Source organism: Mustelus asterias, chromosome 24 (assembly GCF_964213995.1).
Source record: "Mustelus asterias chromosome 24, sMusAst1.hap1.1, whole genome shotgun sequence".
Classification (NCBI taxonomy): domain Eukaryota; kingdom Metazoa; phylum Chordata; class Chondrichthyes; order Carcharhiniformes; family Triakidae; genus Mustelus; species Mustelus asterias.
This window is the reverse complement of record NC_135824.1, coordinates 21996578-22022661: the sequence shown is the minus strand read 5'-3', so window position 1 is coordinate 22022661 and position 26084 is coordinate 21996578. Positions and strand designations below refer to the sequence as shown.

The window sequence follows — 26084 nt, the reverse complement described above, 5'->3', positions numbered from 1 at the left end:
GCATCACCTTTTCCACCCAGATACCAATTGTTGGGTGGTGGGGCGGGAGAAGGAAAAGAAACAGCAGGAAAGGCCAAAAGGGGAAAAAGAAAACTTACTCAGCAGCAATATCAATGGCAGCCTCCCAAGACACTTAACAGGAAGGACGCTTTTCATGCATGTCTGTAGGAAGTTACTGTAGTGAAGAAAATCTCTGCTACCGATAACACAAAATGCTCTAAAGTGCCAGATTTTAGTGAACTCCCCATTGCAAATTTTAAAATGTGTATGCTGGTTCATTTAATAAAAAGTATTTTACCAAATGCAATAATACAAATTTGGGCAGGGTATGGAGTATTATTCAGGATAAAGAAATCCTAAATGTCTACAATCATTGACTACACAATGCCAAAGCAGCCAAATAAATTTTATCTGAAGTGTCTCACGAGCCTTTGGACAAAAATTCTTACTTAAGTGGAGACCTTTCAGAAATTAGTTATTAAAACTGGAATAAGAGCAACCCAAGTCTGAGGAGTTTCTCACTTTAGGCCTGATTAAAATGCACAGTATTTAAAAACAAATGCAAAATCCCACCCCTTAAAAGAAAGAAAAACAGTAAAAAAAAAGGCCAAAGTGGTCTTTTTTCTTGACTGGGATTTGAAAATCTTGAATCTGGGCTAACACTGCAAACATATAATGCACCAAAAGGCCCCAAAATCCTTTGAATAACACTTCTATGCAGTTAACATCAAGAAAATAGAACATTCAATTGGTCGATCAAGTCTATTCTTTATTAATGCATTTCAAGTAATTCAAAAAAAACTTACATATCTGCACAATACTTTTTGCAACTTTTAGTAAAAATTTTCCCAGTGAACAAAAAGGTACTGTATAAAACACAGTGGGCATTAAAATATGACAGTAGTATTTTTTTTTGTCTTCTTTTGGAGGATTCTTCATTCCTACCAGAACTAATCTTGAAATGTATGGTTCAGTGCACATCCCTTGAAGGAGGTCTGAAAACTTAAAAGGACCAGGCAGTCGATTCCTGCCTATGTCCTACCACAGGATAATACAAGCAAAATATTACCATATGAAATGTTTAATACTCTAGATTTTTCTTAAATACGCTTTTTGAAAAGTCCCTTCATTGTTTGAAACACAAACCCACTTTCAGCCGCACAATGTCAAACAAAAGAAAATGATTCAAAAGTAAAAAGAAACCTTTATTTCCAATTGTTAAGATCATTCAGGATTCCGCAGAATCACACATTAATCGTTGGGTTTCCAATACAAAATTGTCTTCTAAACCATGTACAAAAAGTTGTATTTTGAAAAATGTTCTTGATTACTGTACAAGTTTTTACTATTTAAAAGAGGAAAATAGATCATGCTATTTTAGCGTTTTTGCTTGTCTACCAGACATCCAATTTTTTTTTAATATGTCCAAGTAAACACTATTTTTTTGAATTTATAATTTGCTGTTCAGCAGTTTCAATTCTTAGTAAATAGAAATTTCTAAACTCCCCCTGAAGAGCTACCGCTCTTTGTAAAACTGGAGCACCTGCTATTCAGTGGTTGCCCTTGTAATTATCAGAATTTACAGAAGTATGCATTTAAAAAAAATATAATCCCAAATCTTAAACCTAAATTTCCAAAATATAAAAACGATTTGTCACAATTCTTTCCACACGTTGTAAAGCAAAAAACTGAAAATGTTATTCAGGCAAATCCGCACCAGTTTCCAGCGAAATTCAGAATACACTAGCTGACTATATTCCCTAAAAATGAAATCAAATATTGCCAATTTTACACTAAATCTTAAACAATCATAACTTATTAAACTTGATGCATTACGACTATCACGTCCCCAATCCAGAGCATTCAGTCTAGAGCTGTACACACCTCAGCAGCTGTCCATTGCTGGCATCAGTTGAAGAAATGGTGGCAATAAAGATTTTAAATTTAAAGCCAAATTTCATGATTTTTACCATCTCACCGCTGCTATAAATATTGAGAGGTCTTTTAAATTATTCGCGACTTGCATTATCCTGAGTATGGCAATTAAACAGCAATTTTTTTTTTCTTAAACAGAGCAGAAATGTATGCATGACTGCTAAATTCATACCAAATTACTTGCATACAAATTTAGGAAGATGTATGGGTACAAGTTAGAAGTACAGGCTGAAGTTCGGAAAAAAAATCTGTTAATTTGCCAAATAAGTTTCTAAATTGCTGTGTTATCATACATAAAAGCTTGAAATTGGCAGCAGTAATAGCATTACCTACAGTCACATATTTGTGCAAGGAGAAAGATCAAAAAATGGCCAAGAGCAAGAAGAACCTCATGTGACTTTGCGATGCCTCGTCAAAACAAAAGTTATTTCCAAACATGATTTAATAAAATCCAAACATGATTTGATCATTAAGACTGGATTAGAAGGGACACTGAGGATTATTTTTCTCCATTTTGAATTAGAGACTGCATCCACCACAAGTATTCCAATTCCCTCTAATATTAGAACCTAAAAAGCTTTCTATCAGATTTGAGACAATGACAGGAACAGGTTTTCTTTGGAGCGAAATTTCCTGCTGTAGGCACTAGGAAGATCCAAGGCAAATGCTTCAGTTTAGCGTATCATATGTCCCATCTGATAGTTCTCTCTGGGTCTCTGGCGTGACGGCTGCGATGCCTGTTGCTGCTGCTGTTGTCGTCTTCGCTTTAATGTGCCTGCAAAAGAGAATATTTCAGATACATTCTGCACCTTTTGTGATATCGACTGTGTGGAATTTACTCTAAAGCTATAGTGCAGGTAAATATGTTGTTCAACAAATGCCAGAAGGTCCTAGACATTCTTGGAAGTGAGAACAAACAACAACTTTGATACAAAATATATTAGGACAATCCGTGTTTAAAAGAAGAAAGATAAATTCCCAGAATTCAGATGATTATAAAGTCAGTTGGGCATTAAAGTTCAGGTCAGAACCGTATGTTTCATTTTCAGATCTACGTTATTCTGTGCGGGTTGTGTTAACATCTTGACAATGAAATACAGACGTATTGGCAACCCAAGCTTTTAAATAATAGTGATTTAGCTACAATCGAAGCAGGAGAAAGAACTTGGCCAACATTTGATATATTCTTTTGAATGCAAATAAAATGCTCAGTCTGATGTAAGGAAGAAAATGGCAAGCTAATATAATTTTGGATTGTGTCAGCAGTATTGATGTGTTCATTTTGTACTGGATGTCGAGCATCATTCACAGAAAACCCAGAGATCTTCCACATCTTCAAATTATGCAGCCAGCTCAGGGAAAAGACACAAGAGGCAGAGGGTTTGTTGACATCTCCATTATGTGAGAAATAAAAAGTAAATGGTTCTACCTGTAAACATTTACACTAATGACAGATTAGGGAGAAGAGTACTTCCTGTGTTAGGGAGAAAGTATGCAGAAAACATTTTCAAATGGGAAGCTTTGTGAGTGAGCAGAATTAAAATGCTGCGAGAAACTGTGCCGTAAGGCAACAATCTAATTAAATGTGGTGTAGTACAGATTAAATTCTATTTGGTTTTGGTTGAAGGAACACTGACAGTGCGCAACCACCCGAAGTGAACAGCATCAAAAGGCAAGAACTTCACTTAACTCTCAGTGGAGGACATTTTCAAGAAGTTACATATGGCAAACACGTCTGGATAGAAATTTCTACGGCAGATAGGACACTGTTAATCAAGTGCACGGTGGCACAATGGTTAGCACTGCTGTCTCACAGCACCAGGGACCCGGATTGAATTCCAACCTTGGGTCACTGTCTGCATGGAGTTTTCATGTTCTCCCCGTGTCTGCGTGGGTTTCCTCCGGGTGCCTCCCACACTCCAAAGATGTGCGGGTTAGGTGGATTGGCCATGCTAAATCGCTCCTTACTGTCAAGGATTAGTAGGGTAAATACATGGGGTTATGGGGATGGGGCCTGGGTGGGATTGTGATCGGTGCAGACCTGATGGGCCGAATGGCCTCTTCCACACTGTAGGATTCTATGAAATATACCTGAGAATAACATACGGGATGTCAACATAAAAACAATGTCTGGAAATACCATACAAGCATCTTTTCACAATTTGAATGGGGTGCAGAGAACAAGAATCAATCAGGTGGGAAAGTCTAGACTACCTAAAATGGCAGCAGACTGGATTTTCATTCAAGTGGATTGTAGGTGGATTGGCCATGCTAAATTGCCCCTTAGTGTCCCAAGATGTGTAGGGTAGGGGGATTAGTGGGGTAAATACTTGGGGGTGTGGTGAACCAGTCTGGGTGGGATTGCCCCTTAGTGTCAAGGGGATTACGTGGGGTTGCGGGGATAGGGCCTGGGTGGGATTTTTGTCTGTGCAGGCTCAATGGCCGAATGGCCTCCTTTTTCACTGTAGGGATTCTATGAAGGGAGTCTGAGTTCACATCAAAATTTTGACCGGGTTGAGCTCATTTGCCCTCAGTAATTTGCTTTTATCGAAGTGTTCAGTTTGCTCCTTCTTCAACAGGAATGTTAAGCTCCCAGAGTTAGTCCCACCTTTGTACAGAAGCACTGCTCCCCTAAGCAATTTAAATACCAGTACTGAAAGCAGACAGAGAATCTGGTCCAGACTGCATTGAGGGGCGAGGGGAAGAAAATGGAATAAAGAATAAAAAATTAATATGATCAATCTTTCATCACTTGCTCCAATGAGAGCACATCGTGGTGTTGCACAAAATGTCACAACAAAAAAGATCAAGTTCATATTCTGGAGAAACACAGTAAAATTTAAGGCAGAAGGGTGGACAGTAGTTAAGATACTGAAGGACTGGATTACAAGTCAGTAATGTCCATACAGAATCAATCCCATCTGACATTTGAATTTTGCCTGGTCACCTGGTATAAGGGAAGGGCCAAACAGTCTGTGTTTTACACCCTATTCCAAAAAAATAACGAAAATCTGGGAAAAGAAAATATTATGGTATAGGTGATGGGTGGTGCACACAATTGTCCCTTTCACTACTGACAATGGCAACTGCAGGTTGTTTTCAATTCTTAACTGTGCCAAACATACCAAACAAACTAAATGTTACTTCCCCCCACCCCCAAAATCACCACTCTCTTCATGAAAGGTCTTTTAATGCACACAGTCAGATCACTTACCTGGAAGTGGTTTAGGAGGTGGCAGTTTAGGGTTACTGCTTGGAGTATGCACACTGCAGATTTTAATGAATCCAGCCATCAACATTATGAGTGCAATTCCCATCAGCAGTACAGCCCACCAATGAGCCTACAAAAAAAAACACCAGAATTGCTCTCAGGAATGAAGTCATTTACCAAAGCAAAACAAGGGATCACATCATTTTAGTGCAAAAAGCACCAGAAGAATGGACAAAATCATCTAACAGAAATTAATCTGTAAAAGCATCAAATCCAAAACGCTGCCATTAGGACTTATGGTCCCGTGCTTCACTCGTTGATTTCTTTCCCAATGCTCCTTAACCACACAACAACACAGAATATGGCCAGACTTTCTCCTCAAGTATTGCCCAGCAGCAGTGAGGTGGGCGAGTACTTTTGCCCGGTTCACAGATACCCTCCTGACCCTGGATGGATTGCTGGTCTCTATAAGTTGCACCGATCTGAGTGTTGAATGGCAAAGAAAGATGGTTGTTGTCCGATCCGGAAATAAAACACATCTACTACAGCTCTCACTTACTGAATGGGGTTTTCACACAACCATGCTAAGATGCTGCTGATACAGACCCTCTTTCAGTTTCCCCCTTGATGCCCCCTTTACCAATCTCAATAGATGGCCCAGTGTCCATTGTTCCTGCCACTGCGTAAGATCAGAAACATGACAGGCTTATTTCTCCTATTTACACTCCTTACAGGCGAACACAAACACTTGCTGGACCCCCACCTACAGGGAGCTGGGAACGCAGAAGTCCGCATCCCCAAATTGCTTGCCGTCATTGCCCAGATGTACTGGCAAAGCAGCAAGGGAATGTGGAAAGCCTTACCCAATACCTTGAAACTGATATTTCATCAGAGGCAGAACTTGAACAGAAACTAAAAACTCAGGAAATAAGTGTAACAACATGTAATTCCATTTATCTACATGGAATTATTTTTAAGCAGTTAAGGGTCGGGTGCAAAAAGGCGCAACTTCGCAGCAACGTTGACAAAATCTGACACTAAGCTACAGAAGGCCACATTAGAATAATGCTTCAATAATACAAAGGGTTTCAGAAGCCAGAGGCTCAAAGGGGTTTAGGGATGGAATTCCAGAGTTTAGTGCTGCGACAGCCGAAAGCAAGGCTGCTAACAGTGGAATGTTTAAAATAGGGGACGCACAAGAGATCAGAATTGGACCAACAAAGGAATCTCAGAGCGTTTTAGGACAGGAGGAGGGACAAGACCATACAGCGAGCAGTAACGACCTGGAATCCACTGCCTCTGAGGTTGGTTGAGGCAGAGATGACCAATGATTTCAAAAGGACATTATTTTGGGCACTTGAGAACAATAAATTTACAAAGCTGCAGGGAAAGAGCGGGGAAATGGGGCTGACTGGATTGCTCTACAGAGAACTGGCATGGATTTGATGGGCTAAATAGCCCTGGCGGCACAGTGGTTAGTACTGCTGCCTCAGTGCCAGGGACTCGATTCCCTGCATGTTCTCCCCGTGTCTGTGTGGGTTTCCTCCCACAGTCCGAAAGACGTGCTGGTTAGGTGCATTGGCCATGCTAAATTCTCCCTCAGTGTACCCGAACAGGTGCCGGGGTGTGATGACTGGGGAATTTTCACAGTAACTTCGTTGCATTGTTAATGTAAGCCCACTTATCACATTAAAAAATAAATTTTGAAACTCCTTCTGTGCCATAACAACTCTGTCGTGTGTAGATGGTGGAAACAAAATAATTTCACAATATACCTGATGAGTGTCATAATTCTGAAAATGTCATACCTAAAAACAACTAGGAGTATGAGAGAAATCAGCACATCCACAATATTCTGATTTTTGACAAATCTACCAATTATAATTAAATGCAAATATTGTCATTTGACATTATTTTAACCCCTTTTGGATCTGCCAGGCTAGAAAACAATACTTTGAGTTCAGCCTTTAAAACTCTCTCACAGGCCTGTCTCAATACCAGCCAATGCGTCAGCCAGAACCATTGCAATATTATCTAAATATTTGTTTCCTGCACTGGATTCCTCACAAGGGAAGTAGAAATGAGGAAGGCCAGTTTTGATCCTTCACCAAGAAAAATCTACTATTTCCCCCTACCTTGATATTCAGTGAATTATCTGGGGGGTTTTAAGCTCATTCCACTGTTTTTGCTCTATCATGTGCAAATATTATCACACTTGTTGCTCGAAGAGCTTTTGGATGTAAATGTTCCATTCAGAGCTCTGAACCAGCATCCCCTTGGTGTACTGGTCATATTGCACAAATAAGATAGAAAACCATCTTTCCATGGTAGAAAAACTCAATGTTTCTTTCTAGTTCAACACTAATATTATACCTCCCACACCAAGAGCAGAACATAGATCAAGAACAGATCACATGGAGGGGCTGTAGATGCAAATTTGTTCCACATGACAAAGTGTAATGGTGTGGGACTAAAGGACTGATTCTTTCATCTTACAGTTAAAATTTAGCCAAAATTCAAACACAAAATCGCAATACAGGTCCAGATATTGCCACAGCATGTGCCTCAAAACTATAGTTTATTTGTATCAGGAACAGTTTGAATTTACTTACCACAATCCATTCAGCAATATTTTCATAAAGCTCTGGATTAAAGATTGCTTTCTTTAGCCTGGCCAATGGACCATCTGCATCAACAAGTCTGCATCTATTAAAGACATCACAGTAGCCCTTGAAATCATTGCAGGGTGAGCCAGGCTGTAGCGTGATGGTAGTATTATTGAAGTAGTCAAACCACCTCTTCGACCCAGTACTTGCACACGTTGTTGGGCGACCTGTAAAAAGTACATTGAAACAATGAAACTTCCTAAGAGATCAGAAAGCACAACAAGTGGCTGTTCTGTTCCGAACTGCACATTAAATAACTAAGCTATTAATTATTTGATTTTGGATTTTCTGTATTACCACCAGACTGCAGATCCATAAAGCAAAGTTTGCAGTAGCCCACAAAAATACATCAAGCTCCCTTAAGGAACTGAGGTAGCTCATCAAAAGTGAAGGTATAGCAAGTATAATTTATTTATTTGTCCATGGGATACAAGTGCTGCTGGCAAGAACAGCATACTGATGTCCATGTGGCGTAGTGCAGAAGGCATACAAAGTCTTCACACAAGGCAGGCTGTTGACTCAGTACTGCCCTCTAGCTATGTGGCAGAGTTCAGGATCTGTGTTCAAGATTCATGATTTGCAAAGTTGTACCCTGTGACAATATAGGATAATATAATGATGCTCAGATAAGTATTAGTGTTCTCCAACCCTCACTGAAGACAGCTATTAATGGGGCCGAGAGCCACAGCCACCATTCTTCCAGCGAAAGTCCATAGGGAGTGCTGGCAGGCTATTTGACTATAGAGGGCATCGCAGCTGAGCCCAATGTCATTTGACACACACAAGTTTCCCAGCAGCAGTCACTCTTTCCAAATCAGATGCCGGAACCTTTGCTGACATTTTTTCCCACCCTTACAGAGTCACTGAAGTCAGTTGGAAGATGTTGGCTGCTGCTTAACCAATAGCCCAAACTAGGAGTCAAACATGGTATCCTAAGGTATGTATGGTTTTAAGCTACACTGTGTATATAGTAATTTCAGCCACTGGCCTTTGACCGGGAGGCTATTTCTTTTCTAATTGCACTATAACCCATTTTAAATTAAAAACCTGAAATGATTGAGCTAGAAGAGTAACATTTCTGGTCCAAAGAAATCAGAGAGCGAGATAAGAGCAACAATAAATGAGATAAAAACTGGAAAAAAGGTGGTATGGAAGAAAGACATTGGTGTAGGCTGGAGAGATAGATGACGGATAAGAAATCTGCACAAAGGACAAACAGCAACAGTGAGAGTAGCCAGGGGTGAGGCGAACCATGTGTAATTGGAAGGGTTTGATAATTATGTAGTTTATCGTTGGTCTGCATAAATGTCTATACAGAAGCAATGATCAAAGAAGCATTTGAAAAGACAGAATTTGGCGTTAAGATGGGGGTGGGAGCAAAGGCAACATCAGTTACCTTCACAGATGACAAACATACTTGGTGCAAACACAGGAGGAGGATTAGAAAAACAAGCAGATAGATTAGTAACCACAGGTGGGAACCTGGGAATGAAAGCGAACATTGGCAAAGCGCAAGTGATGCATATCTCAAAATCCCCAAGAACTATTAATCGGTTCAGAGGAGAGCTAGAAGGTGCAAGAATTCAAGTATTTAGGAAACACAATATCTGCAGATGGAAGTGCAACAAAGAAATAAGAAGAAGATAACAATGGGAAATTCATATTTGAAAAGAGGAGACCAACTTGCCAAATAGCGCTGAATTATGAGTTTGGGCAAGGATGGAAAGGATCAGTTGGGACAGAAAAAGGAACAAAAGGTGAAGTGCTGTGAAGAGTGAACAAACAAAGAAATTTGCCTGGGTTGGGCACCTTCAGAGAAAAAGTTTTCAGGAAAAGAGGAAGAGAAAGGAAGAGCAAAAGATGGATGACTTGAAAATGGAAGGAAGTTGTGGCAAATGTATAGACTGGGGAGGATAAACAAACATGGAAAGACTACTGTGAGCCAAGGACCTGCCTTTGGGCAGAGCACTTATGATGACGACGATCCATTTTAAACAATTCACAGAACCAGCAGCTGAACAATGTAATGTGCCTGCTTGAACCAGGTTTGGTCCATCACTAACTGAAAATTGGCTCAAACAGCCTCAAACATCACAGCACTTACTTTTCTCCATACAGCAAACATGGCACAATTCGGTTTCATCCTCTTTACTTGAACAGGTACACTCCATAAGCTTGTACTTCTCACAGATTGATCCCGAGCATTGCTGGGGGGGTGGGGAGAGAAGATGGAATTAAATATTATTGAGTTCCTACATAAGCAAATGGATCCAACCAGAGGGGGAGTAATTCTTGCACTGTACATGTTGCTTAAAGTTTGGGCAAGAATTGGCTTTAGGGAGCTATGGAACCAAATCATCTGTTTTATTTAGATTGAGTACTGAAATTTATGGATCACTTATTTCAGGAAAAATGCATTTTAAATATGTAAAGATACCTCAAGACTAAAAAGAATGAAGTGAGCAGTTTACTCATAACATTTAATGGAACGGGCATTTAAAATTTAGTTCACAGGAAATAACATTGATACAATCCACAGATAATAATCATGAACTATTATCTGGACATTCCATTCAATGTCCAAGAAAGGTCTTGTGTACAGTTGTTTCCAAATATATATACAATTTAAAATGCATAAACAAAGCATAATAATGGCACGGTGGCACAGTGGTTAGCACTGTTGCCTCACAGCGCCAGGGACCGGGTTCAATTCTGGCCTTGGGTCACCGTCTTGTGTGGAGTCTGCACATTCTCCCCATGTCTGTGTGGGTTTCCTCCGTGTGCTCCGGTTTCCTCCCACACTCCAAAGATGTGCGGGTTAGGTTGACTGGCCATGTTAAATTGACCCTAGTGTCAGGAGATTAGCAGGGTAAATATGTTGGGTTACGGGAATAGGGCCTGGGTGGGATTGTGGTTAGTGCAGACTCGATGGGCTGAATGGCCTCCTTCTGCACTGTAGGATTTTATGATTCTATACTATTCATGCAAGAGGAATCATACCTAATTATATGCGCACCAAATTCTACCATCAACTATATACCTAAACATAGTCTAAAAAACAGCTGCAGCTCGAATTTCAGATAAATTCAGATTAAGGTTTATATTCATATGCAGATGTGGGGTACTTACTCCTCTGATGCACACTTGGGTTCCCCTATTACAAAGGGTAAAGTTGTCTTTGGGATCAGATGTTGGACATAAAGCAGTTACACCATTACATTTTCCTTCCTTTGCACAATCTGACACATTACGGCATTTTTCATCGATAGGCTTAAAGTTGCAATCTCTGGTACAGCAAGGTCCTTGACTTGGACTAGAACATAAAGACAGCAGAAAATAATAATTAACTTCACTATATTTGCTTCCTGGCTTACTCTGCCATTGCAGAAACTCCTCTCAAGATACCCAACAGAAGACAGTCACACAATTAATTTATCACTAAGATGGAAACAGAGAAAAATGTCCATTTAGTTCCCATTCTTCCAATGAATTCCACTACATAGTATATTATATGAAGTTATATTAGTTGAAGGTTCTTCTGAAGTCATTGAAATGGTGGAATTGCAATGCACCTCCATTTTACCATCGGCTCAAACAGGAAAGCTGGAGACTTAAATTTCAACAAATCCACAGGTGCAACTGTCCAAACCAGGATTTCAATCATGTCACTCAGCTGGAGTCCAGATGTGGTTCTAAATGGAAGCCAGCGTGAAGATGGATAAAATACCACAACAGAATCAAGACAGGAGTTCATAATTAATCAGCTGGCTATTGTAACTGGAATTCTTTTTTTTTTTTAAAAACTTAACCAGAGGAATGTGGAGACAATTTCCAAGGTTTGAAGTTTTGCACTCAGCATGTTCGCCCTTGCATCACTTCAAGTGAAGCAAAACGGAAAGAAATGAATTCCTCGTTTTCTCAAAGAATGGGTGCCAAGACTGTACAAGATGATGAAAATTGGCCACCTACACTCAGCAGCTTGCCATTACTCAATTTATTTATGCCTGCAAGTTCAACTTTTCAACAAAGACTTTGAACTGTGTAAATTCACGGTTTCCTTCAAAAAAATCTAGGTTGCATTGGTTGGTAATTATTTCAATTTCTGTTTGCAATATGCTCACACAAAGCTCTCCTCCTTACAGCAGCCAGGCATAGTTGCTGCTGTTGGAAAGTAAAGCATGGAAAGCTGTGGCCGTCTGAGAATAACCAGTAGCAAGAAAACACTAACACCAAGGTTACACGTGGCATGATATAACAGCTATGCTGAACACAGACTGTTAAATCACTCCTTGTATTAGATGAATTGACCATCAAAACACATTTTACCAAGATCGCTCTAGGTTAACTTTCCATCTTTCACTCAAATTAACAACCCAGTTCCATGAAATTTTCAGCACACAGTATCGCAGGTGAGCAGATTTTGTAATGTTAAACTGGATGGAACTCAGAGAAACCTTCTAAACACACAACCATTGAACTGGACATCTAAGACTTCAAAACCCAGGATGTTCAACTTCAGAAGCTAGAATGACTGCAGCAACTTAAAGTCCCAGGAGAATTTAACTTGTATCGGTTGTTTGAACTGGACCGGGTCAGATCAAAAATGAATCCAGTTTTTTCCAATGTAATTAGGTTGCTCTCAGCACAGTCTGTCAGCTTAAGACAGATCACAGCAGGAGGTTTCTTACTGTACCCTGCTTGGGCACTTGACAATTTGAATTGAAGTTTAAAATCACAATTGAATTCTCCTTCTTCTTCCCTCTGCTTCCAATTGCACAATTTTTAAAAAAAAATCTCTACACATACAGACCCATTATAAAAGATGGTTGTCATTGCAGCTCAGTCAGTAAACTCCACTCTCATCACACACTGAGACCTGAATGTAGCATTGGCTTTCTGTGCAGATGAGACAGGAAAAGCCAAAATGAAACCATTCAACACAATGCTGCAAGCAGCTTAAATGTTGTGCTTACCTGCACTGTTTGTGTGGTTTAAGCTTGCATTTCTTCTCTTCCGCCTCATTTGCACTATAGCAGCAGTCGTCTTTGCATTGGTCACTGTAACCACAGTCACATTGCTCCCCGTCTTCAACTAAACCATTGCCACAAATGGGTTTGCCAGATTCTTTTAAAAACAAAATTTCCAAGTTAGCATCAAGATTCAGTGAAGCTTCCAAACAATTCAGATGCTACGTCTGAACTTACAACACCTGAACCAGAACCGAATAGCAATGATGGGCAATTCATGACCGTGTTGGAAAAGGAAAAAGCAATGTTGCATTTGCTGAGAAGAATCAAAAGTACCAAACTTAAAAACACCATTTAAAACACCACAGACTGCGAGTCAACTTCTTACAGACAGGAGCTGGGTAACATCTAATATTTTATTTCTGGTCTAGAGTGGTGCTATTAAAAAGGAATTTACCATTTCTGTTCAGCTGCTATTTTACACTTACCAACAAAACAGTGGTTTCTCTTCTTGTCAAGGACCTGGCTGATGTTCTTAATGCTACAGGTAGAGAATTTATTGTTGTTCTGCTTATCACCAGATGTAGCTCGTGCATACATAATATAATTGCCTTTTTCTTTCACTTCTCCAGACTTGGATTCTCCTGGGGTACATTCAGAGCCAGAGTCATGCTGAGGAGATAAATAGAAACAATAGCATGCTGAATTTCATTCCCAGCTTGTAATATAATCAGGAGTGTTAGTCTTTGTACCCCTGCTCACTGTGATAAATAGAACAGATGGGCAAGTTCCAACAAAAAAGCCACCAACATTTCTAATGCAACGCCAAACAATAAACTATAGGGACTTTAAAAGCTGACCCAATTTTTTGTGAAATAAATACCCACGTCAGCCATTTCTCCAATCACTTTTAGATTTCAACATTTTAATGCATTTCACATTTTTTGAGTGTAACTTTTAACAAATAAAAGTCTTATTACACCATTCCTCATGTTGGTTCTTAGTAATTGACAAAGGCTGCTGGTTGGAACTAGATCAGAGGCCAGCAATGCTCTTTAACAGCCTGCATTATTTCAAACAATGGCCCAAATCTTCCAATCAGCAGCATTCCTGCTGGCGTTTGCCACTGTGCACGAAGACTTCCCCGACACAACGAGAGAGCCCATTTCTTCCAATCTTGGCTGATACAAATACGGGCAATGCAGTGTTGCCTGGCTAATACCAGTAACTGGAGTAGAGTAGGGGGAAAGGGGCGGACAGGACCCGTACCACATTCTGGTTGGGATCTAAAGATTCGGCCATTTAATAAATGAGGGGATGGGTGTAGGGTTTGGCAGGTGCCTCTCGGGGGGGGGGGGCTGCCAGTTCTGATGTTACCCAGCTGTTAGACCAGGCTTTAAACCATCTAACATTTCCTGGGTAACTAACAAGATTAGTTGTGTATCTGTCCCAAATCTCCGACTCTAGCTCACAATTAGAGACATTCAGGAGTTCAGGCATCATGAAATCAGCCTTTCAGAAGTTTAAAGTTCCTGGGCAATTGCATGTGTGTGTGTGTACGCATGCATACCTGATGCACATAGTCAGTCATACATCCATGCAGTCTCCAATGATCTGGAGACTGGAAGATTTGGGCCGCTTTCTTCACAGAAGTTCACCCTTCTTAACTAAAGGTCAAATAAAGGGAGACTACTCAGTGATGGGAGCGTACTTCAAGTTGAGAGGATTCCAGGATCACATCCTGCATTAATCTGTGTTTACTGTGCAAAACCTCTCACCTTTGCATCTTTAGTTCATGCATTAGCTGACAAATTCAAAAGATTGAGTTGGGCGTGTTGCGTGAAGGTTAGAAAAGAGGATCTGTACTTCTCCAATCTTAAAGCATCATATTTTTCCAACCATTTCCCTATTAACATGACTTCTAATGATAATTTTGAATTCTCCACCCACTCATATTCCAAAGGGTCAAAGTATTAGTATCTCAAATTGCAGCCTGGACTGGATGGGTACAGGTTTCTCCTAAACTCTCAAGAATGGGAAGACCTGTATTGTCAATAAACATGCACTCCCATTTTATCACACCTTCAACATCTGCCTATTACCAATGCATTCTTTTTAGCTAATTTGCCACCAATAATATGCTATGCAGTGAACAACAGGCAGGTACTTTGTGCCTTCAAACTCCAAGACATGCACAGATTTCTTCTCAAGTTCTTCCATCCAGCCAGCTGTATCTCCACCAAAGATTATTTCTTTGGGCAATTGAACTTCTCCAAAACTAACCGATTCCCATCAACTATTCTCCCACAGAGAATTCTGGATGACGAAGCCAAGCCAAAGTGATTGTGGAGTCGAGCTGAATTTTAGGATTTGAGCGCAATCCTGGCTGACGCTCCAGTATAATCCTCAGCGAATGCCGTCTTTCACTTTTCAATTTTCTGGAGAGGGGATGCTCTTGCAGTGTCCTTCCTGGCTAACATTCATCTCTCAACCATCAAATTAGACTTACTGTCAATTAACTAATTGCTGGAAGCAAATTGGCTTCAATATTTGCATACAAAATAACCAACACTGCAAATCAACGAGGCAGAGTGATTTGGGATATTCTGATGGAATGACAGGTATACAAACATAAACGGAAGTTTTTCCTGTCAGTTGCAACAGCAGTTCTGTGAAAAAGCAAGGATCCTTCTTTCCACCAATTTCCCATTTTTGGTTGTGCTAAAACTATTCAATATATGAGAAAACAATTTCAAACACGTACTAAATAAATAATTCTGATGTTTCTGCCACATTCACTCCATAATCTTCTGTTAACACACAATCTACTGTTAATATTGGCAAAGTTAAAACTTGCTATAGTAAACCACAATCCCTTACTCACTTCTCCTACCTAATAAACCTGTCCTGATCTCAACTCGAGTTTCCGTTCACTCTGTTATATTTATTAGGGGCATCCATTCTACTCATCATCCAAGATATTACTTGGTAAGTGAATTGCTACTCCTTTTGCAACTTGCATAGATGTTTCTAATGCTACAAAGCATTCTTCTTTTTTGAAGACTCAATTTCTCAGTTTTCAGGTCTCTACTTAAGTTTATGTCACAAGTAGGCTTACATTAACACTGCAATGAAGTTACTGTGAAAATCCCCTAGTCGCCACACTTCGGCGCCTGTTCGGGTAAACTGAGGGAGAATTCAGCAAGGCCAATGCACCTAATCAGCATGCCTTTCAGACAGTGGGAGGAAACTCATGAAGACAAGGGGAAAACGTGCAGACTCCGCACAGACAGTGACCCAAGCCGGGAATCGAACCTGGGTTCCTGGCGCTGTGAGGCAGCAGTGCTAACCACTGTGCCACAATACTGCCCTTACTCTTTGCAACAAGAAACTTCCATGTCGTCATCATAGCACCCTTGCAGGTTGCCATTTTTTGGCAGTACTATGACTAAATACTGCTTTCTGCCTTAATACTCAAACTTATTTTCTTACTTGGCAATGCTCCACCATATAGTCAATTTATTGAAAGTTTTTTAGCTGCAAAGCAAGATATTTTTGACAAATTTAAGCAAAAACTTAATTACTTACTATCCTTAATATCCTTAAGACATACACAAGCAAGTTTTGCACCTAACACATGCAACTTACTTCTAAAGCATCACATCGGTAAAGCGCAGGTCACACATGCACCCAATTGCCTGTTCGCAAAACAAGTTACCACAAGCAGCATCATAAAAGCGCTTTGTCTCAAACAAACTTCTGCAACAGTGATTCACCTATAATTGTGATCACAGAGTGAGCAAAGTCCACAACGCTTTTCCGCATTGAACAGTTGAGGTGAATCACATTTTCAGAATAAGTAAACACTGCAGATATTGGGTTAAGATTCTGATGAAAAATCATCAACTTGAAATACAAACCCTACCTCCCTCCACCCACAGATGCTCTCTGACCTGCGGAATGTTTCCAGATTATTGTACTTCTGGATCAGATTTTTGGTTAGGTTTTATTAAGAAACAGCCCAGGTTAAAACAGCTGTACTTCAGGAGTATACAGCTTTCTTCAATAATCCAGGATCAAAATGCACATACTCCCTTACTCATGATATAACAGTGTTAACTTGTATAACCTTCCAGTCACTTTAAAAGTTTAAATTCCAATTTAATACATCAAATACCTTGGGAGATCCGCTGCCAATTTAATTACTGACTCACTGATATTTTAAGGAAAATGATGAGGAACTAATTTTTAATTATTGTGGGCTATATTGGTTTGATACTTACTGGAGAACCAAAGTTGTGGCCTACTTCATGAGCAAACGTGATGTGAGAGACTTTTGGAGGGACGTGAGAGCCATAGTTTTGAACAGTGATGATTCCAGTATTTAGTGACTTCTTCTTGCCATCAGAATAAAGTTTGCTTTTTTCACATATCCCCCCAGAGCTTCCTATGTCGAGAAATAGAATACAAATGGATTACTTAGAAGCACAGCAAAGATTTAGACTTACAATTTCATCTGAATCCACCAAAAAGCCATCCATTTTCATATTGCTGTTGGATTGTGATCCAGTGAAAGAAATAGCGAGAAACATTACGTACAATAAAGATTTCTGAACACTTTTAGGGAGTCCATCCCTCTATAAGAACTGAATGCAATGTGACTAGGGATCTGGTTACATTTCTTGTTAGTGCAGCAAAGCCAATAATCCCCAACGATGGTGTTATTTCAACAGAGTGCTAGCTTTTCTTTCAAAATTAACATATCACATCCCCCCACCTTCACACAAACCAGTTTATTTTAGAATAGAAATTACACTAACCCCACATAATTCCTGTATTACATGGGGGTACTGCAGATCAGGAAGGATATGTTGTACAGTGGGATAATATTTTAAAAGGGCCAAAATATTATGCTCCATATATTTTTCGGATGCATATTAGCCTGTTTTCATGGGCCTAGAAATATCCAATTTCCTTTTTAAAAAATCACTTTACTAAGGTTTTCTACTTGCAAAGTGGTGTCAGCAGTAAATGGCTTTCCTTTCCATTATAAAATAAACAAAGTGCCTTTAAATCTCTACTATGTCTCAGTAGCTTTGCTTTCCTTGGCTACGGTTTCTAGCGCAGTATTTCACTTGCTTGGATGGTCATTCATATCCATGCCATTAAAGGATAAAATTTATTTATTCTTTAACCTGTGTGCACTGCTTGCTGTCTGCACTATTTCTTATTGACACATTAATTTAGAAAAGTATGGGCTGCTAGACCCATTTTTTGCCACGTCAAGGGATTCAAGCAGCTGCAATACCTACTGTTTCCTGGCACAACGTCGGAGCATTTGTGCTATGGAACAAATTGAACGGCTTCAAAGCGAGCGGGAGAACATAGCCAAGTTTGAAAAATGCCATCATTTGGAGTTACTCGGTACTAAAAGAATTAACGAGACTGGGCTAAGTGCAGTGAGTGCACGCATAGTCTTTCAAGCAGCCCATCATCCACTTAGGCCTGGTGTTTATTCCTGCAGAACCATTGTTATTCACTTTGATGAAACCAAATATCTGACCATTGAGCCAGGATATTGTTTTTCCTGGAGGTATGGGGTTCTGTATATTGCTGTGGTTCAACATACTTAGAGACAGCAATGTTACAACGGAAGTCGTTTTTAGCAACTTTGTTATTTGATTTTTTTATTCATCCCAAATTTAGAGTGATCAGAATAATTTTATTTATCATTGAGCACTATGATATAGATTCGCAATTTCCCACATGATCAACGAGGTAATGGAGGGAGAGAAAGACTAGAGCTAATTGTACATCACTTCACTGGTCAAAGGGACTTCACCTTAAACCAATTTAGAAGTGTCATTCTCACCTGTCAGGGGCAACTGCAGCACACGCAAGGAAGTTCACATTTTAGCATTGCTGCTTGATTGTTAAAGGGTGTGGGAAGTAGGAAAAGAAATCCCATAACTCAGTTTACAAATTAAACCTGATTAAATATATCAAAGGCATGGCAACGGTTCAGTATGAATAAAGCATCAGAAATTCAAATAGCATGAACTTAGAGGTTACAGAGTTTCAGTTTTTAACCATAGCTTGCAAAAGATTGTCTTCAGGTTTCCTGCTGTGATTCAGGATGCCTGATTACAGCCTTTCAATTCAATCACAAAAATGCATCAACCTCCATTCATTCACACGGGGCAGGCAGTTTCTTGTGTTTGCAATATGTAATAAAGCTTCAAAGAATGGTTTAATAATTTCATTATCCTGTGCATGACCGTGATATATTGAGGACCTCTTCCTGCCCATAACGCTTTCGCGAGTTAGAGGTACAAGTCCAATACATCACTAAATCGTTACAAGTACTTGACACAGAGCAGCTCTCTCTTTTATAGATTAAACTCAATTTATTTTCATCTCGGTTGGAATTTTACTTCATTTTATCCTTGAAATGGGAAACGGTTTCCAAAATTGCATGTTTGATTTAAATGAACATGTAAACATAAGACATGTTACATTTACAAAGTTAAAACCCAATATTAAAAACTGAATTTAAATTAATTAAAAGTGAGATATTTGAGAAAACTACAGCAAAATCCATTTGAAAAATTAAAACCAATAGAAATGATGATATTTTCCTTCAACAAAGACTACCATTTTTTGTCACATCATTCTATAACTTCCAGGTTGCATACTTCGATCAGTTCAATTGTCAGAGCAGGGTGCATGTCCGAAGCATCGCCTGATTTTGCTATCTACTTCAAAGGACTGAAGTTATTGGAAACAGCAAGGTCTGCAAATATTTACCTGCTGGTGCACCAACCCAAGCCAGTCCCAGGACACCATCATCAAAATCACGGTCTGTGAACACATAGGCTAAGCAATAATCATCATGATTCTGTTCTGAATTGAGTTCGAGGAATTTCTCAACACCAATGTTCGCAAATCTAAATGGGTTGCTTCTATCTTTTTCATCATTCGTGTTGTTGATCTGAAAGGCAGTGTTATTTGTGTTAGATAACACATTGGAGGAGAAAGGATAAATCGTTTGACGAATGTACATAACGTATTAAATGACCAGAGTTATTAAATCATTTGTTATTCACTTACAGCATTTCTTATTGACCATACAACAACACTGCATTTTTCTGAAGCTATTTCTCAACTTGACTGCCAAACCTGATCTTTCACATGTATGCATGTGCCTATCCAAACTTTGAATAACTCTCTCTCACCACAATGGTTTCAAGCATTTAATTACATGTCTGTGAGTGCCTGTTTCATCAAGTCTTTCTCCCCATAAATATCTCCCCCCTTATCTCTGAAATGGTGGACAGGCAGAGGTGGGAGCAGAGGGTGCACTCCAGGGTTGTGCAAGTGATCAGTTGTCAAGCCACAGTCTTTTTTTGTTTAAATTCTGGCATTAGCTAGGGACAGCTCAAACTCAACAGATTCTAAATAATTTAGCAAGCAGTGAAGAATGATGTGCCAGAGTCACAAGGCAGGAGGAAGAGGCAGGCTGTGCTGAAGCTGGACTGTAAACTGAAGCTAGATGCCACCAAACAGATGCCCACCTGCACTATTTGGGGGTGGCATAAAGGAGCACGAAAGAAATTGAGCATGGTCAGGCAGATAAATAGCCAAGTCCTTTGCCAGGCTTAACCATAGAAATGTTTGTGCAGAAAGTGGCTAGTTCATCATGTCTGCACAGCTAAAAAAAACCCAAGAGAAACTAGTTGGCTGTTCACCCTTCCACAGTAGAATATCCTGCAGCCATTCCACAACATCCTTAATCCTGGCACATCTATGGCCACAGAAATGCCTACCTGCTCCCTAACAAACAAATCCCTTACTGCTACTGCTTTCCCCCCTCCTGTATAGCAGAGCTGCCTGTGGTGCCACAAACATGGTTCTGATTGCACGCCTCGGAGAAACGAACACGCTCACTGGTAGCCAAAACGGAAAACCAATTGGTGAGCAGGACCCCAGGGGACTGCTGCACTAGCTGCCTAGTTTTCTTGGACGACCTGGAGGTCACCCATTCCCTTTACGCTTTCAGGCTCCTAAGCAGAGGTGTGACCATTAACGTACTATCCATGTAGCTCTCAGCCTCGTGGATGCACAGCAGTCTCCAGCCGCTGCTCGAACTCTGAAATCAGCTCAAGGTTCTGCAGCTGATGATATTTCCTGCACAAGCGGTCACCTAGGACATTAGGAACATCCACGTCTTCCCACAGACAACAGGACATGCATTCCACATGACCTAGTTACTCTGCCTTGGCTTCAAGTTACTTCACTTACATTAACTTTATTTTACTTTGGTTCACTTATGCAACTATATTTTACCTGGCCTCGACCTTATTTCCTATTGCTTGAGAATTAGAAAAGCGCATTTTTTTAAAATGAAAGGGGCTATTGACATTTAAGAAAGAAACACATTTTTTCTAAATCTCAGTTACTTGATGACCTTCCCCAACAGTAGTTTTGCACCAACCAGTGACCTTATCTTTCTCTTGAGATGTTAAGTTCTAAATACTGCTGACTGCCCGATCTGGTGCCCTTCCACATCTTTTTAGGTGCTGTTGACTGCCTGTTTCAGGGTCCTCCACTCAAACTTCCCTCGAGGTGTTACTGACTGCCTGTCCGAAGTTCCTCTGCTCAGACTTCCCTCTAGGTGCTGCTGACTACCTGCCCCATGGTCCCCCACTTCCACCCTCCTCTCCTCAAAATGGCAGGTTCTCAATGATCGCATCGGTAAGCTTCTTGGACACATAGGGGAACAGGCAAAAAGGCTGAAATATAGCTAGTTACAGGAATTCCAACTCTAGGAAGTAAACAGAAGGCAAGTTCAAAGCCCTGCAATAGGAAATCCATATAAGGGACTGTTGAAGGGTTTGTGAGATGGGGTCAGTAAGTTCTGTGATTTTCTTATCTAGAAACAATTTATTGTTTAGTGAACAAACTCACTTTTAAATATCATATGCATCAGTAGGATGGTTGCGAAACCAGCTGAATGGACTCTTGATAAAAATATTTTCAGATGAATGAAATTCTAGTGATATTGGGATATGTTGTATGATTGAGTACTAACTGTTTACATTTTAAAGAGAAAAATCTGTCCATCAGCACTGTGCAACCTTTGAATTAGTACTCACTCGCACTCGCTTCACCATGAAACTGATATTTCTGATTCCTTGAAAATCTGTTGTCTGGTAGATCGTATCAATTGCTTTAACATGACTGGAAATCTGAAGATGAAATATAAGAAATTATTTTATTTCTAACAATAGCTGCTAAAATGAGATAGTTCTCTAGCATTGGAACACCTGAAGCGGCATTCAAAAATAGCCAGATATTTTCGCAAACCCTGAAAAGGTCAAGTGGCCAATACTTCCACAATGTTAACCGGATTTAGAACAGGCAATTTTTCACGCCCGATTCCTCTCTCAATTGCAGAAGACCAGAAAATCTAAAAATACTGCAGTAGCTGTCAAAGTATAATTAATTAAAGGCCATGCATCCATTATGAAATAGACAATCTCAACACCTCAGGTTGTGTCTGGTTTTGAAAATTGAGATAACATCTGACAAGTTACAAACTTTACCCAAACGGAGATCTGACTTAATAATCATCATTCAAACTCATATTGCAGCATTTACAGAAAATGCTGTTTCAAAATGGATCTCTTTCATAAAATTAACTCTCAACATCTTGGGCCTGGCTGCAATATAACTGACAATGGCAAATGATACATTTGTATTTAAATTAAATACAAATCATGAAGGTCTTAATATAAGGGACACTAAATACAGAAATGTCACAATATTCTGGTATTACCTCCTACAGTACTCCCAAGGAGTTTTATCTATATCATTTGGAAATTATTCCTCAAATGCTATTTAAATAAATTGTGGGTGAGCTCACTCAATAAATTAAGTTTAAGTTAAGTTTAAGTTTAAGTATTAATGTCACAAGTAAGCTTACATTAACACTGCAATGAAGTTGCTGTGAAAATCCCCTAGTCGCCACACTCGGGTACCTGTTCAGATAAACGGAGGGAGAATTTAGCATGGCCAATGCACCTAAGTAGCACGCCTTTCGGACTGTGGGAGGAAACCAGTGCACCTGGAGAAAACCCACGCAGACACGGGGAGCACGTGCAAACTCCACACAGACAGTGACCCAAGCCGGGAATCGAACCTGGGTCCCTGGCGCTGAGGCAACAGTGCTCAGCATTGTGCCACCGTGCCGCCCATAACTCATGTTAAGTTGAAATATTCATTTGGGTGCTTCAGAATAAGTGCCAATTGGCAGCATTATTATTTATTTTCAACATAACAAGAAGCTGCCATTGGTTGGAGAACCATTGGTTGGGAAGCTATTGTGAAAGAAAGGCCACACAGCTTTAATGTGCTGAGCTGAATTCAATTGAATTGTTACCCGTCTTTGATAGCTCAGTTAACTTTGACGAATTTCTATAAATGTTCTCAAAAGCCAATTATTCAAATCCACACATTTATGTTCCAAGGAAGACATTTTTTTTGACAGTGATAAACTGCGACCAAACTCAAAATGTATCTTCAAGCATTTACAAAAAGCCAATCCAACAGAATGCAAACCGTGGATTGAATACCAAAACATCAGAAACAACGCACCAGATAAACTAAAGATTTGGATTTTACTCCATATTGACACACATTTTTAATTAGAATAATGATTTGGCTTTTTATTTCATACCTGGGCTAAAACTGCTTCTCGCGAGCCATAGTATTTAAAGAACAGATGATCTGTTTGAATAAAGAGCTGACAAGTGTTTTTCTCCTCCGGAGCTGCACGACGCTTCCTCAAAATAACTGGTTCGTAATTATGCCTGTGTTCAAAATCCGCAGGTTTCTGCATCAAAAAACAACAGAAAGTGGAGTGTCGATGACAATACGTCTCTTTCATCAAATTCCACAATACTCAATTTATCAGTCCAAAAGGACAACCAGACAATGATCCATCTTGTGACTGTAAGCTCTGGTTGGCGTCTAACCCAAAGGAGCAGCCAAAGTTGCAAATTTCCCACTGGATAGAAGGAACACTATTTAAATACATTTCAAGACGTACAAACTGCTAATCAGTCCGAATACATGGTTTGAAGTTGTCTAAAGGACAACTCAAGATAATTTATTCAACCATTAGACAGAACAACTTTCAGCAACTTTACCTGCATGAAAAGCTGCATATTTAATTAAGTGCAAACAGATAACAGTCACAAACCCACATGTAACATATTCGTTCACGAGTGTCATGATTTAAAGCTTATTCCAGTAATATGCTGGGAAACATGCCAACCATTTTGTTTACTGGCAGTCAGTAATTTATCTTTTCTTCATTGCAAAGAGTTGCATATTAAAAATTCAAATCTTTAAAAACATTGGTAAAAAAAGTCTATTTGCATCACCTCCAATGTAAAAGTACTCAAAAAAATACATACATCTAATTTTTAAATTTGGAGACTCTAATATTACAATAATACAAATGGACATGTTTCAGAGTGACAATATTTTGGATAGCTTCCATGTCAAATGGATATTCGAACTCTCAAGATCTGATGACTTATGTCTTTAGAACATCATTTGGGAGGAAAAAATGATTCTTAGCTGTCGGTGGCGAGTAGGTTCTTTTGTGTCGCCTCATAAAAATGAAAATAAACTGATGATTCCACTTTCTTCTGGGTTAGAGATACTTTCAGAAGTTATGGTTAGAGTTCAATACATGAAGCAAATTCCTACCCAGAAGACCTGGTTTTAATATTGCAGTTTTCACACCCTTGGGCCTCCGAAAGTGCTTCACCATCAAGGAAATAACTGAGTGCACTTCAAAAGCGTTATGTAGAGAAATATGGGAGCTAATTTGAATACAAGAAAGTCCTACAAACAGCAATGAGATAAATGGTCAGGTAGATTATTTTGGTAATTTTAGCTTAAATATAAATGTTGGATCGGAGGCCACATTATCTGGGCGCTTCTTTGAATGATGCCATAGCAGCTGATGCCAAATCAAGACAGTAAACAGGGCACTGCTCTCCCTCGGTAGTGTATTTGAATATAACCTAGAAAATGTGCTCAGTGGGAAAGTTTAGCAATTTCCTGTTTTAAGTGCGATTTATTTCATCCAGTGTAGTACAGATTAAATATATGGTACATCGCAATTGAAATTGGCACTTTAAACAAAGATGTGGGCTGTAATGTAGCAAGCTTACCTGTGGCGTGGGTTCCTCTACAGCTGTCATCTGGTACTTCTTCATTCTTTCAAAGACAGAATGGTCAGCACAGCCTCCTTCTGGTCCATATTTGTGAGGGTAATCTAGGGAAAAGAAAAATCACAGCAAATTGTTTAAGCCTGCAATCGCAGTTTGCCACAGGAGCATAGAGGCTTCCATCAATAGGTCTACCTTTTAAAAATTTATTCCGGTGATGAGAGCTTTGTTGGCATGGTCAGCATTTATTATCCATCCCTAATTGCCCCAGACTGATAAGCTGCCTTCTTGAGGTTTAGGAGGTTAGAGCCATAGAAAAGGTACAATGCAGAAAAATGCCATTCAGCCCATTGTAACTGTGCAGGCCAAAAAAGAAAAATGTGGTTATTTTAACAAAAACAATTGCTTAAATACTACAAGAAAAAAGCAAGCAAGGGAATGTAGCTCAGCTATTTCTGTGTAATTCAAAGACAGTGCAGAATGGTGGAGAAATGCATTCATATTCATGATGCCCAGTATGCATTCTCACAGGTCACTTTGCTACAGAGAAAGACTGAAGTCTTCGAGTCTAGAACTAGATTTATCTGTGTAAACACCGGGAGCACGCTCACTAGTTCCCGATTGTGTGCATTACAAAACAGTGTGAAACAATACAAAGCCAATGTAAGCAGCTTTAGCAGCAGTGTCATAAATTTCCAGCTCACATGCCAACAAAATAGCACACAAGCAAAACAATGAAGATGCTGGATATCTGAAATAAAAACAAAATGCTGGAAATATTCAATACGTCAGGAAGCATCTGTGAGGGAAGAGAAAGAGATAAGGGTTCTGAACCATCAACTCTGTTTCTTTCTCAAAGCATTGCACCATTGCCTTTCTGCCCCCATGACTGACGATATTTAGAGATTCTAGTTCTGTTTGAACTTGTTAATTTAAACACAAATTATGATCACAGCATATTAAAACTATCCTGTCTCCTCCACAGCAGCAACTACGACAAGCTTCAGCAGAGCAGGAAGAAAACAAGTGCAGCATTTATGTCCCCACACAAGATACTCAT

General features: G+C 39.6%; 1 protein-coding gene across 2 annotated transcripts in view; it reads right to left on the bottom strand.

The window, feature by feature from the left end:
* Positions 1–748: 748 nt before the first annotated feature.
* Positions 749–26084, bottom strand: part of adam10a (ADAM metallopeptidase domain 10a) — a 136189-nt gene continuing 110853 nt past the window's right edge. For both annotated transcript variants that reach the window (XM_078241423.1, XM_078241424.1), the window contains exons 5-16: positions 25028–25131; positions 23518–23673; positions 21935–22027; positions 19587–19770; positions 17063–17226; positions 13268–13451; positions 12786–12936; positions 10942–11125; positions 9917–10019; positions 7759–7979; positions 5150–5276; positions 749–2710 (exon numbers count right to left, since the gene is read on the bottom strand). In XM_078241423.1, the coding sequence (XP_078097549.1) occupies positions 2610–2710; positions 5150–5276; positions 7759–7979; positions 9917–10019; positions 10942–11125; positions 12786–12936; positions 13268–13451; positions 17063–17226; positions 19587–19770; positions 21935–22027; positions 23518–23673; positions 25028–25131 (1772 nt within the window). In that variant the 3' untranslated portion in view covers positions 749–2609. The remainder of the gene's footprint in view (positions 2711–5149; positions 5277–7758; positions 7980–9916; positions 10020–10941; positions 11126–12785; positions 12937–13267; positions 13452–17062; positions 17227–19586; positions 19771–21934; positions 22028–23517; positions 23674–25027; positions 25132–26084) is intronic.